Source organism: Arachis stenosperma, chromosome 2 (genome assembly GCF_014773155.1).
Source record: "Arachis stenosperma cultivar V10309 chromosome 2, arast.V10309.gnm1.PFL2, whole genome shotgun sequence".
NCBI classification, from domain to species: domain Eukaryota; kingdom Viridiplantae; phylum Streptophyta; class Magnoliopsida; order Fabales; family Fabaceae; genus Arachis; species Arachis stenosperma.
This window is the reverse complement of record NC_080378.1, coordinates 7,350,598-7,363,907: the sequence shown is the minus strand read 5'-3', so window position 1 is coordinate 7,363,907 and position 13,310 is coordinate 7,350,598. Positions and strand designations below refer to the sequence as shown.

Sequence of the window (13,310 nt, the reverse complement as noted above, 5' to 3'; positions counted from 1 at the left end):
TTTAGGTATATAATTTTTTGTAAAAATTTAATTAATTCAAGATATTTATTGTCATTAATTAAAAAAGTAAATTGAAATGACAATGTAATATTTTTATACTCTTAAAATATTATTTATTTATTTTTCTAGTTTTTTTATTATCCAATGATCATATTAATATAATTTAATTCAATAATTATTTATCATCATTTGATTAAATAAAAATTCTATTTTATTTGAAAATTTTAGGATTTCTCAACCGCAAAATCATCCATGTTAAATCATTAAAAAATATAACTGAGAGTGCGGAAGCGTCCTTTTATTCGAGAGCATGATTGGGATCAGAAAGCTTGGCTCTTGTGGTTGTTTGATCTTCGTCAACCAAAACCTTCTGTATCCCTGATAGGGTTGAATCACAATTTCACTGTAAGAAAAGAGCTATGCAGACGAGTTTGATGTGTTGGAGACCAAAATTCTGAAGTCATTATTTATACTTAAGTGTCACTCATTAAATTCTAAAATTCAAATATATTGTATATATGGTTTTAATCTCATTTATCCAAATCAAAAGTAATAATGACTTATTTAATTCAATATTTATGACAATAAATGAGATCACCGTTTTATAAGTTATTTAATGTGAAATTACAAGGCATGGCAAAATCCCCAGCGGGACGGGTAATCCCCGCCGGGGCAGGTATGGGGGGTAATTTTTACCCGCGGAGAAGGGGCATGGGGCCCCGTATAATAAACGGGGCAGGTGCGGGGATAGAGGTTCCCACCCCGTGGAGACCCGTTAAATCCCCGTTTATATGAAAAGATGAAAATACCCTTGATATATATATATAAGTGAGCCATTGTTTTCGAAACCCTAGCTGTCACATACTCACACATGTTTCACTGCTTCAGAGACAGAGAGGGAGAGTCTCATCTCCTCTCCTCTTCAGTCTTCACACCTCCTTAAAGGTGAAACCATCAGTCTCGTCTCATCTCTTCTCCTTCTCGAACACCGCCGACCACCGACTGCTGACCGCCGCGTCCCACCCTCTGGGTCCTTCAGCGCCGCAGTCTTGTCTCATCTCCTCTCTATTCCTCCTCGAAGTTCAAACTCTCAGCCCCTCCTGTCTCCTTCTTGAACACCGCCGACCGCTGCCTTCCACCCTCTGGGTCCCTCAGCGCTGCTTCCCAACCCCTTAGTGGCTCGGTTGCTCACTGCAGGACTCGATCTCACTGTCGCGGCCACGTTGTCTTCTCTTCGTCGCGGCAGACTCATCACCGGTCGTCGTCTTTTCCTCTTCGCCATTCGTTCGCCAAATTGCTGGTCTTTGGCTCTTTGCTGGTCTGCCCCTTTTCTCCGTCGGATAAGTCAGTCCTGTGGTTTTTGAATTTATGTTTTTGAATTAGGTTGATATGGTTCAAGAATTTTTGAATTTCTGATTTTGATTTAGGGTAATTCGGTTTTGAGTTCTGAATTTTCTGATTCTGATTTCTATTTAGGGTTGATTTGATTTTGAATTTTTGAATTAGGGTAATTAGGTTCTAAGTTTTGAATTTTCTGATTCTGATTTCTAATTAGGGTTTATTTGATTCTGAATTTCTGATTTAGGGTAATTAAGTTCTGAGTTTTAAATTTTTTGATTCTGATTTCTATTTAGGGTTGATTTGATTCTGAATTTTTGAATTAGGATAATTAAGTTGTGAGTTCTGAATTTTCTGATTCTGATTTCTAATTATGGTTGATTTGATTCTGAATTTCTGATTTAGGGTAATTAGGTTCCGAGTTATGAATTTTCTAATCCTTATTTCTATTTAGGATTGATTTGATTCTGAATTTCTGAATTAGGGTAATTAGGTTTTGTGTTCTAAATTTTCTAATTCTGATTTCTAATTAGGGTTGATTTGATTCTGAATTTCTGAATTAGGGTAATTAGGTTCTGATTTCTGAGTTAGGTTAATGAGTTTCTGATTCTGAATTTTTTATTTTTAATTTATAATTTATATTTTTGAGTTAGGTTAATGAGATTATGATTCTGAATTTCTGATTCATGATTTATATTTTGGATTAATGTGATTTTGATTCATCATTTATAAAATATTTTCTTTAGATGCATTGAGTAATACTCACTATCATCCCTAAAATTCATAAAATTATTTTCTTATTGATGTAGGATTCAAGTAAGTCGAAATCTACTATTACTACCATTACGGGATGAAAGGAAGATTGAGATGGTAGAATTATATTTTTATGATGTGATGAACTTTATTTGGTTGTTTATGAATATGGTTGGTTGTTTATGTAATATTTGGTTGTTTATGGATATGTTTGGATGTTTATGTTTGTTGTTATTGCTATTTAAATCTTTAAAGACTATGGATATTATGCTTGTAATGACAATTGATAATTATCTATCATTTTTTCTAATTTTTTCATTTTTTTATTTTTATTAATTTTTACAAAAATTCGCAGGTATCCGCGGAGACCCAGATCCTTGGCGGATATGGGGTCCTCGTTATCCATCGTGGGGACGGGGACTGATATTGGCGGCGGGGGCCGGGGGCGAGGGCCGGGGGCGGGGCCATGTCCCCGCCCTATGGGACCCGTTGCCATCCCTAGAAATTACTTAATTTGCAATTATAATTAATATATGTGTTGTCCAATATATTAAGAAATAATAATTTTCTAACAATCTTCCACTTGAGCTATACATATATATTTTTCTACGATAATCACCTTATAAATTTTATGCGCACATCTGAATGTTATTTCCTGGATTACTTTAATAATTTGGTTTGTCTCATATATTAGTTATGAAATTACCGCGCAATTTTTATCACATTAGTGTTGCAACGAAACCACGATGATTGCCATACTAAAATACTCAACCACATAGATCGAATTTAGATGAGAAAATTCAAAAATTACATGCAAAAATGATCTCATGCATGCCTATTTCCAACTGGTCCAACTTGAATAAAAAATTCATTTTATTTGATGACAGACTCAAATGAAACTGCAACGGCAACACCCGGGCTCGTAGCAACGGCGACTAAGTGATAAGTCTATGGAAGAAGAGAAGAAGAACTTAACAGACTCACAATGAGAGAAAGGGGGAAAATTTTACCTAGAGAAAAGGGACTCGGTAGGAGAAAGGTGGCGATGGGCTCAACAATGACGGTAACGGGATAAGCAGCAATGACGATATGAGTTGTGAAAGAAGATGAGAGCTGTGAAGGAGTAGGCGGTGATGGGCTCAGCAACAACAATAACGGGAGCTATGGGGTTTTTTTTGTAAAGAAGCCGAGAAAAAGAAGACTCTGAGTAAGGATAACTGGGTTTTTCTTGCATGGCTATAGAGTATGGACTCAAGCTGTGAATCACTAAATCTGTGATGTGAGGCAAATCCTAATTCCTAAAAGTATTTATATGTATTTATCCGAGGCGGGTACACTATAAACCCGACCATGCCATGTCCTAAACAAAATCTGCCCGACTCGAGTCAAGTTATTACCCTCCCCAACCGGATATGGATGGGTCGGGTATCCGCGTATTCGGGTACTCCTGCCAAGTCTAACCACGTATTGATGCTCCATTTATTAATGGTTTATCGGTAGCCAATGGATTATTACATACACAAGACGAGATTCTAACTCCTAGTAGTTGTTTAAGCGGATGAGTGAGATGATCACTCAACAAACTCAAATTGATTAAGACAAATTCTAATTATTTTTAATATTTTAATATTAAAAATAATGAGAGTTTGATTTTAATTATAACTTTGTAAAATATTTATAATATATATTTTATTTAATTTTTTAATAATTTTTTTATATAATTTTATGTATTATCTCGTATAAGATCGGGAATATATACTAGTACAAGAGTAAAAAGTTAAATTTATTTTTATTAAATACTTTAAATTAGTCATATTAATTTTAAAAATTAAAAAAACTAATTAAAATTTGTTGATATAACAGGTTAAGTAACATTATATTGACTATTACACATTCTGATAATTTTAATTGACTATTAATATAATAATTTTATATAAATTTTATTTATCATATGTTTAAAGGCACATGTTAAGACTATAAAATAAAAAAATTATTAAAAATATAAAAAATTTAAAATTTTAATGTATTTATTTTATATTTATTAAATAAAAATATTTAAATTTTTTTACTAATAATAAATTTATTATGTACCATTAAAACACATACATGTTAGCTAAATCCTTTTATATAATTAGATTAAATTAATCTTAAATTAAAAAATATTAAAGCATTGATAATTTGTTAACTTAGATAATAATTTGTCAACAAATTTTAAATATTTATAAAGTATTAATAAACTCCATTTTGTCGTTATAAATTGTATTAAAAAATATAGAGTTTATCAACTAAATCACATAATTTTAGTTTAATTTATGAAATTTTTTAATTATTGTTTCTTATGAATTTATGAGTAAAAAATATGCTTTTTATACTCTTAATTATTAATTTTTTAATTTCTTTTTATGAATTCGATGTCGTGATTAATTTTGTTTACTTGTAGTTTTAGTATTTGATTTTATATTCTTGCACCCTAATTTTTTTAGAATTTAGTGGAGTATCTTGTTTTTGTTTTGTTAGTTTATGAACCTTGTGAATTTTTTATTTCTATTAATGAAGTTGATGTTTTGAGTTTGATATATACTTGTTTTTTTTTGGTGACTTGATATATACTTGTTTAGTTTGTTAAGATTAATTTTTTGTCTTTGTTAGTTATAATTTTTATTAATTTTTGTAATTTATCAAACTTTATTTTCATGTCCACTAAGTGTTTGATGAAATGTTTATTTTAATTATGAAATATATCTTTTTATTTTTGATTTGAAATTAGGGAGTTAAGTGATTTTGAGTTATTGATGTCTAATATTAATTGGTGATTTAGAATTGTTAGTTAATTTGGTTTCCACCTTTCATTAAGTCTAATTAGTGAGTTGATTATAATTTGTGCATTAAAATCATTTATACTTACTTGATTTATCTTCAAAGCTTAAGAATTGAATAGGATTAACTCTTCATTGTGGTCAATTACTATAATTGGAATCCTTGACTCTCACCTATTGCCAAAATTTTTTTAAATATTTGGATTTTTTTTGTTTTAACTACTTAGTTTAATTTCCTTTAATGTTTAGTTAATTGTTTTACTTTTTTACTAGGATTAACCACTAAAAACGTCCATAAATTATTCAAACGCTGACAGAAATGCACCCAAATTTTACTATTGACAAAAATACCTTTAAATAATTTAAAAACATAACAACAATATCCAACAGTAAATATATATTTCAAAAAATGCCTTAGATATTGAATTTTGATGTGATTTTTTACAAGAATAATAAAAAAAATGAGATATTATTATTCTTAAAATTTGATAATTTTTTTCTAAGTATATATTTTTTGTGATTTTTTAAAAGTATTATTAGTTGTTAACAAAAAAATTACAAAAAATATATATACTCAACGAAAAATTATCAAATTTTAAGGATACTAATATCTCATTTTTTTAATTATGTTGGCAAAAAATTGTATCAAAATTCAATCTCTAATATATTTTTTGAGAAATACATATTTAATGTTAGATAATCTTGCAAAAAAACTAACATTAAATATGTATTTCTCAAAAAATACATTAGAGATTGAATTTTGATACAATTTTTTGCAAACATAATTTGAAAAATGAGATATTATTATTCTTAAAATTTGGTGATTTTTTGTTAAGTATATATTATTTTGTGATTTTTTTAAAAAGTATTATTGGTTTTAAAAAAATAATTATAAAAAAATTATATACTTAACAAAAAATCACCAATTTTTATGAATAATAATATATTATTTTTATAATCATGCTTGCAAAAAATTGCATCAAAATTCTATCTCTAAGATATTTTTTTAAAATATATATTTACTGTTGGGTATTGTTGTTGTGTTTTTGTCGATAGTAAAATTCGGATGTATTTTTATCCGCGCTTGAATAATTTGGGGACATTTTTAGTGGTTAACCCTTTTTACTATTTAAATTCTTATTTATTGCTATCATCCTTCTAATTCTCTCATAGCCAAGATATGAACATCCGACTATAATTTTGTAGAAAAACGACTTAGGATTTAAAATTTTTAGTTATTTGATTTAAATTGTGACAATTTATTAAATTTTGATATAGTCATTTATCGATTTAGTACTATACTTAAAATAAATTCAAATTTTTAATTTGTGAAAATTCTAAGCTGGTATTTACCCTTCATCAAATATAAATTATATATTAAGCATTGCATAATAATACGCAGCTATATATAATTGAAAAATGATATGAACCTAACAATCCATAGACATTTAGTTTTAGTTCTTAAAAAAAAACATGTACAAATATGTAGGGTTATTTTTTTTATATGAATTTTCAAGATGTGTTATTATAGAGAGTTTGTGTGTTTCTAATCAATATGAAGCCATTTTTTCTTTTTAATTCCAAAACATAAATTAAAAGCACCGAATTGGGAGGGAGAAGGAAAAATGATAGTCCAATTTGAGAGGAGTTAAATTTAAATTTTGGGTTCACAAATTGGAGAGTTAGTTTTGTATTTTAAAAATTTTAAAAAATTAAAATTGACTACTCAAAAAATTAAATTTGTATATGTTTACAAATCGAAAAGTCAATTTTATATTTTAAAAATTTTTTAAAATTAAAGTTCACAAATCAAAAAATTAGATTTATATAAATTCATAAATCAAATCATCAATTCTGTATTTTAAAATTTTTAAAAAGTTAAACTTTACAAATAGAATCAGATTTGTGATATTTATATAAAAAAAAATCACACCAAATTTTATATATTATTAAAAAATACTACTATAAATCCAATACTAAAATTAAAAGGCACAAACAGATATCCACTTTGATTGTTAGTTTGTTACAACCAATATCATGTAAGAATAGCAGCATACCACGTTAGAGATAGGACCATCCACTTTTATGTAACAATTAATACTGTTTCCAAAAATAAATAAACATATAAAAAGGTGTGCTTATACAAAAAGGGAATAAATAATATATATTCTCATATACATAGGAGTGACAAGGGCTTTCAATTTTATTTGGATGAGCTTGAATCTTAAAAAATACTATATAGTTGAATTTTGATGTATATATAAAACACTACATAATTATATTAGAATAATTTTTAAAAAATTTATTAAAAATTTTAAAAATATTTTTAAATTTTATTTTGTTTAAATTTTATCTCTAAAATTTTTAATTTACATCAAATATACTACTGATGATTAAATTTTTATAACATTTAAGATCAATTCAGAAATAATATATGACAACTATATCTGATTTATTTATATTAAAGATTATTTTTATGAAATTCTTATTAAACTAATCCTAAATTTTTTAAAAAATTAGTCCATCAAATATAAATAAAAAATTTTTAAAATAAAATTAAAATAAAATAAAATTTAAGAATATTTTTAAAATTTTAAACAAATTTTAAAAACAAAAAATATATTTTATTTTTTTTTAAGTAATTCATAAAAATTAATATTTAATCTTATGTATTTATAGCCTTTTTTTACTTCAATAAAATAAAAATCTAAATTTATTAGATTATTTTAAATTAAAATTTATTACACTATTTTTATAATTTGATATATGTTATTATTTTTTCATAAATCGTATTACCTGTCACTATATACTAAATAAAATTTGCAAACATAAAAATTTAAGAGAAGATTAAATTAAATTAAATTAAGGGCAATTTACGTAAATAAATAAAGTGGGAGAGTTATTTACGTAAATGTGCAAATCTGTTTGTTGTTACGATTTTGTGCAAAATGGATTTATATGTAAACCGTGGCAACTCACCACGGTTTCTAAACATGCATAAACCGTGGTAGGTCACCACGGATTAGGAGCAAATTTTTGTAGGAGGAAACCGTGGTAGGTCACCACGGTTTATGAAGGAAATTTGGCAAGCATAAACCGTGGGGAGTCACCACGGTTTATGAAGAAACTTGTTTGCACATAAAACCTTGTGGGTGTGTGTGGTTGGAGGGAATACAAATATATTCCCAGGAATTTTGAGATGGGAATATTTTATTCTCATGTTTGGTTCAAGATATAAAAAATTATTCTCGGGTATGTTTTATTCCTTGGAATTAAAATCCAATCCATTTCATTCCCATCTCTCCCCTGGTTATCTTTCATTCCAATGGGAATGGAATGTGTATAATAAAGTGAAAAGACCAAAATGCCCTTATCAATTTCACTCCAACACTTCTTCTCAGATTTTTACTCCTCATTTCATCAGAAACCCAAACCCTAGCAGAGCCCCAATTTCATCGAAACTAAAACCTAGCCGAGCTTCTTCCCCAAATTCATGGAGGCTCCACCAGTGTTAGCACCGTCTCGCCGCCGATTTGAGTTTGCACGACCACCCCTCACCTTATTCTAGAAGAAAATTCACTTCAATCCTTCGTTTGCGTTCGTGTTCCATCATCGCAGCTCACGTCGGTTCACCGCCACTGTATGCTTGCCGTCGTCGCTGCCGCGCCTCTAGCCGGATCCTCCGCGTCGCGTGCTCGCGTTTGGTCTCTCTCCTCCATCAGTCTCTTGCTTGGTGTCGAGTTCGCCGTCGACGAGGAAGCTTTGCCACCGTTTCTCCAGTGCTTCGCATACGGTTCTCTCTCTCCCTCTGTCTCTCTTTCACTTTCGATCTCTCTCTCTTTCGATCTCTCTCTCTCTTGCCCTCTCTCACTTTCTTCTGTTGGTTGCAGGGGATACTAACTAAGAGCAAATTAGTTGCTATTGATGCTGGAAACAGGGGCTACCCTCTGAATAAGGTATGTAAGTTGATGATTACGATGTTTTTGATACCAAATTTATGATGATTTGATGATGACACTGATATGAGGTAGTTAACATCGTTGTTAAGTTTGCATAAGGTCACAAGTTGAAAAATTGTTTTCCACAGTGAGTGCTTTTAAGTTTGTGGTGTTTGAAATTTAAGGGGAGAAAATGAAGGTTAGATGGTGAATTGGTGATTGAGTTTTGGAGCACATAACCTAGTCATGTGTTTGCTGTTTTTCATTGTTTTTCAAGAACCAAAATTGCTTGCAATTCTTTTACTCTGCCAGATATTTGCAATTATGTCACTGAGACCTAAAAAAATAATTTTGTTTCATTACAATTTTGTTAGCTGAACTTGAATTTAATCAACTCAATTTAACTATTATGCTTTTGCATTCTTTTACTTGTGTTCTATTTAACTATGATGCTTTTGATTCTCTTTTGCTGATATCCTACAATCAAACTTCAAGCTGTTTTGGATTAGAATTGAAGTTCTCTAATTTGTATAAAGCATGTCTGCAGCATTCAATTTATTGGATATTACCTTTCATTAAAATTAAATGATGATATAGAATTTGCTGTTTGAATTTGCTACTAGTTCATAGATAGGTTCAATTTATTTCCTCTCTTTTGCTGAACAGATCTGCTACATATACTATCATCTACTCCTAGACATCCAAACCTCATTGAGCACACCAGTGAGAAAGCCAAGGAAGCTAAAGATATACAAGTGAGAAAACTAGTGGATTTGAATTTGTTAATGTTTCTTTCTTTGAATCTTACATAATATTTGTTATTTGTCCAAGTTACAGCATAGCTAAAAGAAGAAATATAATTATCAGGTAGTAGTAAGTAGTAACTTTTGGTGAATAGAGAGTTTGCACTTACTAAGTTAGTATTTTGTCTCATGTATCCTGTGTTCTTTATTTTAGTAAGTAGTAACTTTTGGTGAAAAAGAGGGTTGCAGATACTGTTTTAGACCTATTCCCATGTACCCAGTGCCTCTCTTCTTTTTACTAAGAAAACTCTAACCTGGTTTTACTAATCATATGTTTCCTTTGGGGTGTGACATATTTCAACATGAGTGTTGCCATTGCATTTTTCTCTTCATATTTGTACAATGTCTTTATTGCCCATCCCTTCATAACAATACTACTCAGTATCATATTGATCTTGTCTCTGTCTGAAAACAAATTAAGACCTTAATTTTGATTCACTGGAGCAGTCAGCATACAATCTTTTTTAATAATTAATATATCTTTTTTTCCTTTATATATATAAGATAGAGTTATGTTAACATCTATTTCACTACTATAAAAATACAATGATCCTACCTAATCAAAGTAGAATCATATAGCCTTTATCTGAATTATCAGCAAATCTTGTATCTATATACTTAGTCGGCAGCATTTTGTTGTCATGCTCTACTGAAAAATAAAATAAAAAAGGATGTAAATCTGGACCATTATATCCTATGATATGGTTTGAATGCATTTATCCATATCATTGTGCCAAAAATTAGCTAAGAATAATACAACGAACAATACAAGAAGCTTGAAGAACATATTTTTTTTGCAGAATGGATCCTAAACAGAAGATGAAAGTTATTGCCTGCTTGATTTTACATTTCGAATTAATGAATGACCTTATGGTTAAGTTGTTGATAATTTGCTATGTTTTGATTATATTGCAATTGAAGAAAAAGAAAAGAAAATGGAATGATAGTTATAGTAGGCAAGTAATAAGAGATGTTAGTGTTGATAGGATTATTTATTTTAGTGATCTAGCATGTATAGAAAACACAAGAATGGATAGATGTGCCTTTCATGCATTGTGTAACATGCTTAAAAGGGATGGAAGGTTAGAACCAAGTAGGAATATGGGTGTTGAAGAAATGGTTGCCATGTTTTTACATATTATAGCACATGACGTCAAAATTAGAGTAATAAAGAGACAATTTGTGAGATCTGAAGAAACAATTAGTAGGCGATTTAATGATGTATTGCTTGCTATTTTGAGATGTCATAATCTCTTACTGAAGAAACCTCAACCATTTAGCCAGGATAAAATGGATGAACGATGGAAATGGTTCAAGGTAATTTATCTTGCTAATGTTATTAAATCTCATATGGTTGGTGTTCTTTAGGATTGAGTTAATTGATCTTTGTTTTGGATTTTAGGATTGCCTAGGAGCTTTAGATTGTACTCATATCAAAGTCAATGTCCTTGAGGCTGATAAGCCTAGATATCGAAACAGAAAAGGTGACATAACAACCAATGTGCTTGGAGTGGTTGCTCCCGATATGCAATTTATCTACGTACTGGCGGGTTGGGAGGGTTCAGCTGCGGATTCTAGGGTATTGCGAGATGCACTATTTCGCAATGGGTTTAGTGTTCCCCAAGGTATTTTATCGAGACTTTAATATGTTATCAAAGTAACCATTTGATCTTTCATTAATTTTGTTCAATTGTGTATGTCACACTAGGTCATTATTACTTATGTGATGCTGGATACATGAATTGTGAAGGATTTTTGGCACCTTATAGAGGACAAAAATATCATTTGAGTGAGTTTAATTCACATAATCAACCTAGTACGGCCCAAGAACTTTTTAATATGAAACACTCACAAGCTAGAAATGTCATTGAAAGGGCATTTGGAGTATTGAAAGCAAGATGGGGAATTTTAAGAGGAAGGTCATTTTATCCTATTAAAACTCAAGGAAGAATTATAACTGCATGTTGCCTTTTGCATAATCACATTAGAAGAGTGATGGTTGTGGATCCTATTGATGAGATAGTAGATCAAAATATGCTTGGAGTAGATGGGGGGACGATCCACCATATTGAGACGAGCGATGCTTGGGGTAGATGGAGGGATCAACTTGCACAAGAAATGTGGAACCAATGGAGGAGAAGACATCATACACGATAATTATGTTCATTTTTCTATGTATAAGGCTGTCTATTGTAACATTGATTTCATTTTATTGATGTGGTTGCGTTCTTGTACAAGAGTTGTGCATGTATGCTTATTAGTGCAAGTAATTTTTTACTTTTGAGACTTCTTTGTAATTTTTATTTGGATAATAGTAATGCTTTTTTAGTAAATTTAATTGTGATAATGTTAATTTTAATTAAAGATATTTGTTATTAAGGGTATTTTAGTAAATTTAAAAAGATTAGAATCGATAATAATTTTAATTAAACCTATTTTTATTAAGGGCATTTTAGTAAATTTTTTATTAGAAGTATTTTTGTAAATTCAAAATGTAAAAAAGTAATAATTTTAATTAAACATATTGTATTAAGTGAAATTTTGGAATCAATAATAATTTAACTAAAGATATTTGATATTGGGATATTTTAGTAAATTTTAAAAAAAAATTAGAATAAAAAATAATTTTATTTAAATATATTTGATATTGGGAGTATTTAAGTAAATTTTTTAAAAAAATTAGAATCAATAATAATAGGAATATTAGGAATATGTTAGTAATAATTATTTTAATAATAATTATTTGATATTAAGAATATTTTAATAATTTAAAAAAATTTAGAATCAATAATAATTTTAGTTAAACATATTTGATATTAGGGTATTTAAGTAAATTCTAAAAAAATAAAATCAAGAATAATTTTATTTGAACATATTTAGTATTAAGGGTATTTTAATAAATTTAAAAAAATTAGAATCAATAAACAATTTAGCTAAAATATTTGATATTAGGGGTATTTTAGTAAATTCTAAAAAAATTAGAATTAATAATAATTTTAGCTAAACATATTTATTATTAGGGGTATTTTAGTAAATTTATTATTAGAGATATTTTATAAATTAAAAAAAATCAATGTAAAAAAAATAATATTTAATTAGCTTTATATTTATTTTTTAGTCATTAATATTTTAATTTGAATGAATAAGGGTAATTTTGACATATTACATAATATGACCAAGAAATTTAAACTCAACCAAACAAAAATTTATTCATCCCTAGGATTATTACATAACATTCCAAAATATTAAATTTTATAAACAAACATAGGTATCTTATATTCCAAGTAATCTTATTCCTAGACATTATATTCCTAGGAATGACATTCCTAGTAATAAAATTTAATCTTTGAACCACACACACCCTGTGGGTCACCACGGTTTATATGTGGTAAATAATGGCCAGAAAATCTTGTTAATTTTATGTCCAAGAGACACAAAGCTGTTTATTATAAAAATCATTATTTTTATAATAGAAAGAGTACAATAAAAAAAATCAGATAATACTAAGAAAATGATTTTTATAGTGCTTAAAAAATTGATGTCTATTTACTAAAAAATAAAAAATTAATATTTAATTTAAGATGATGAAATTTAATAAATTTAAAATATTTAAAATTTGTGATGTAAAATAAATTAGAAAAAAATTAGACTCTAATAATAAA

General features: G+C 28.5%; 2 protein-coding genes across 2 annotated transcripts; both read left to right on the top strand.

Moving 5' to 3' along the window:
• The first annotated feature begins 633 nt into the window (after positions 1-633).
• Positions 634-10,666, top strand: LOC130962456 (uncharacterized). Its single transcript, XM_057888666.1, has 7 exons — positions 634-676; positions 1,095-1,318; positions 8,581-8,700; positions 8,798-8,863; positions 9,512-9,600; positions 10,449-10,608; positions 10,658-10,666. The coding sequence occupies exons 1-7, from the start codon at positions 634-636 to the stop codon at positions 10,664-10,666; spliced, it is 711 nt and encodes a 236-aa protein (XP_057744649.1).
• On the top strand, positions 10,620-11,927 carry LOC130960404 (protein ALP1-like). The gene is made up of 3 exons (XM_057885796.1): positions 10,620-10,965; positions 11,051-11,273; positions 11,357-11,927. Exons 1-3 carry the CDS (start codon positions 10,678-10,680, stop codon positions 11,803-11,805), a joined length of 960 nt encoding a protein of 319 aa, XP_057741779.1. The 5' UTR covers positions 10,620-10,677; the 3' UTR covers positions 11,806-11,927.
• Positions 11,928-13,310: the final 1,383 nt, after the last annotated feature.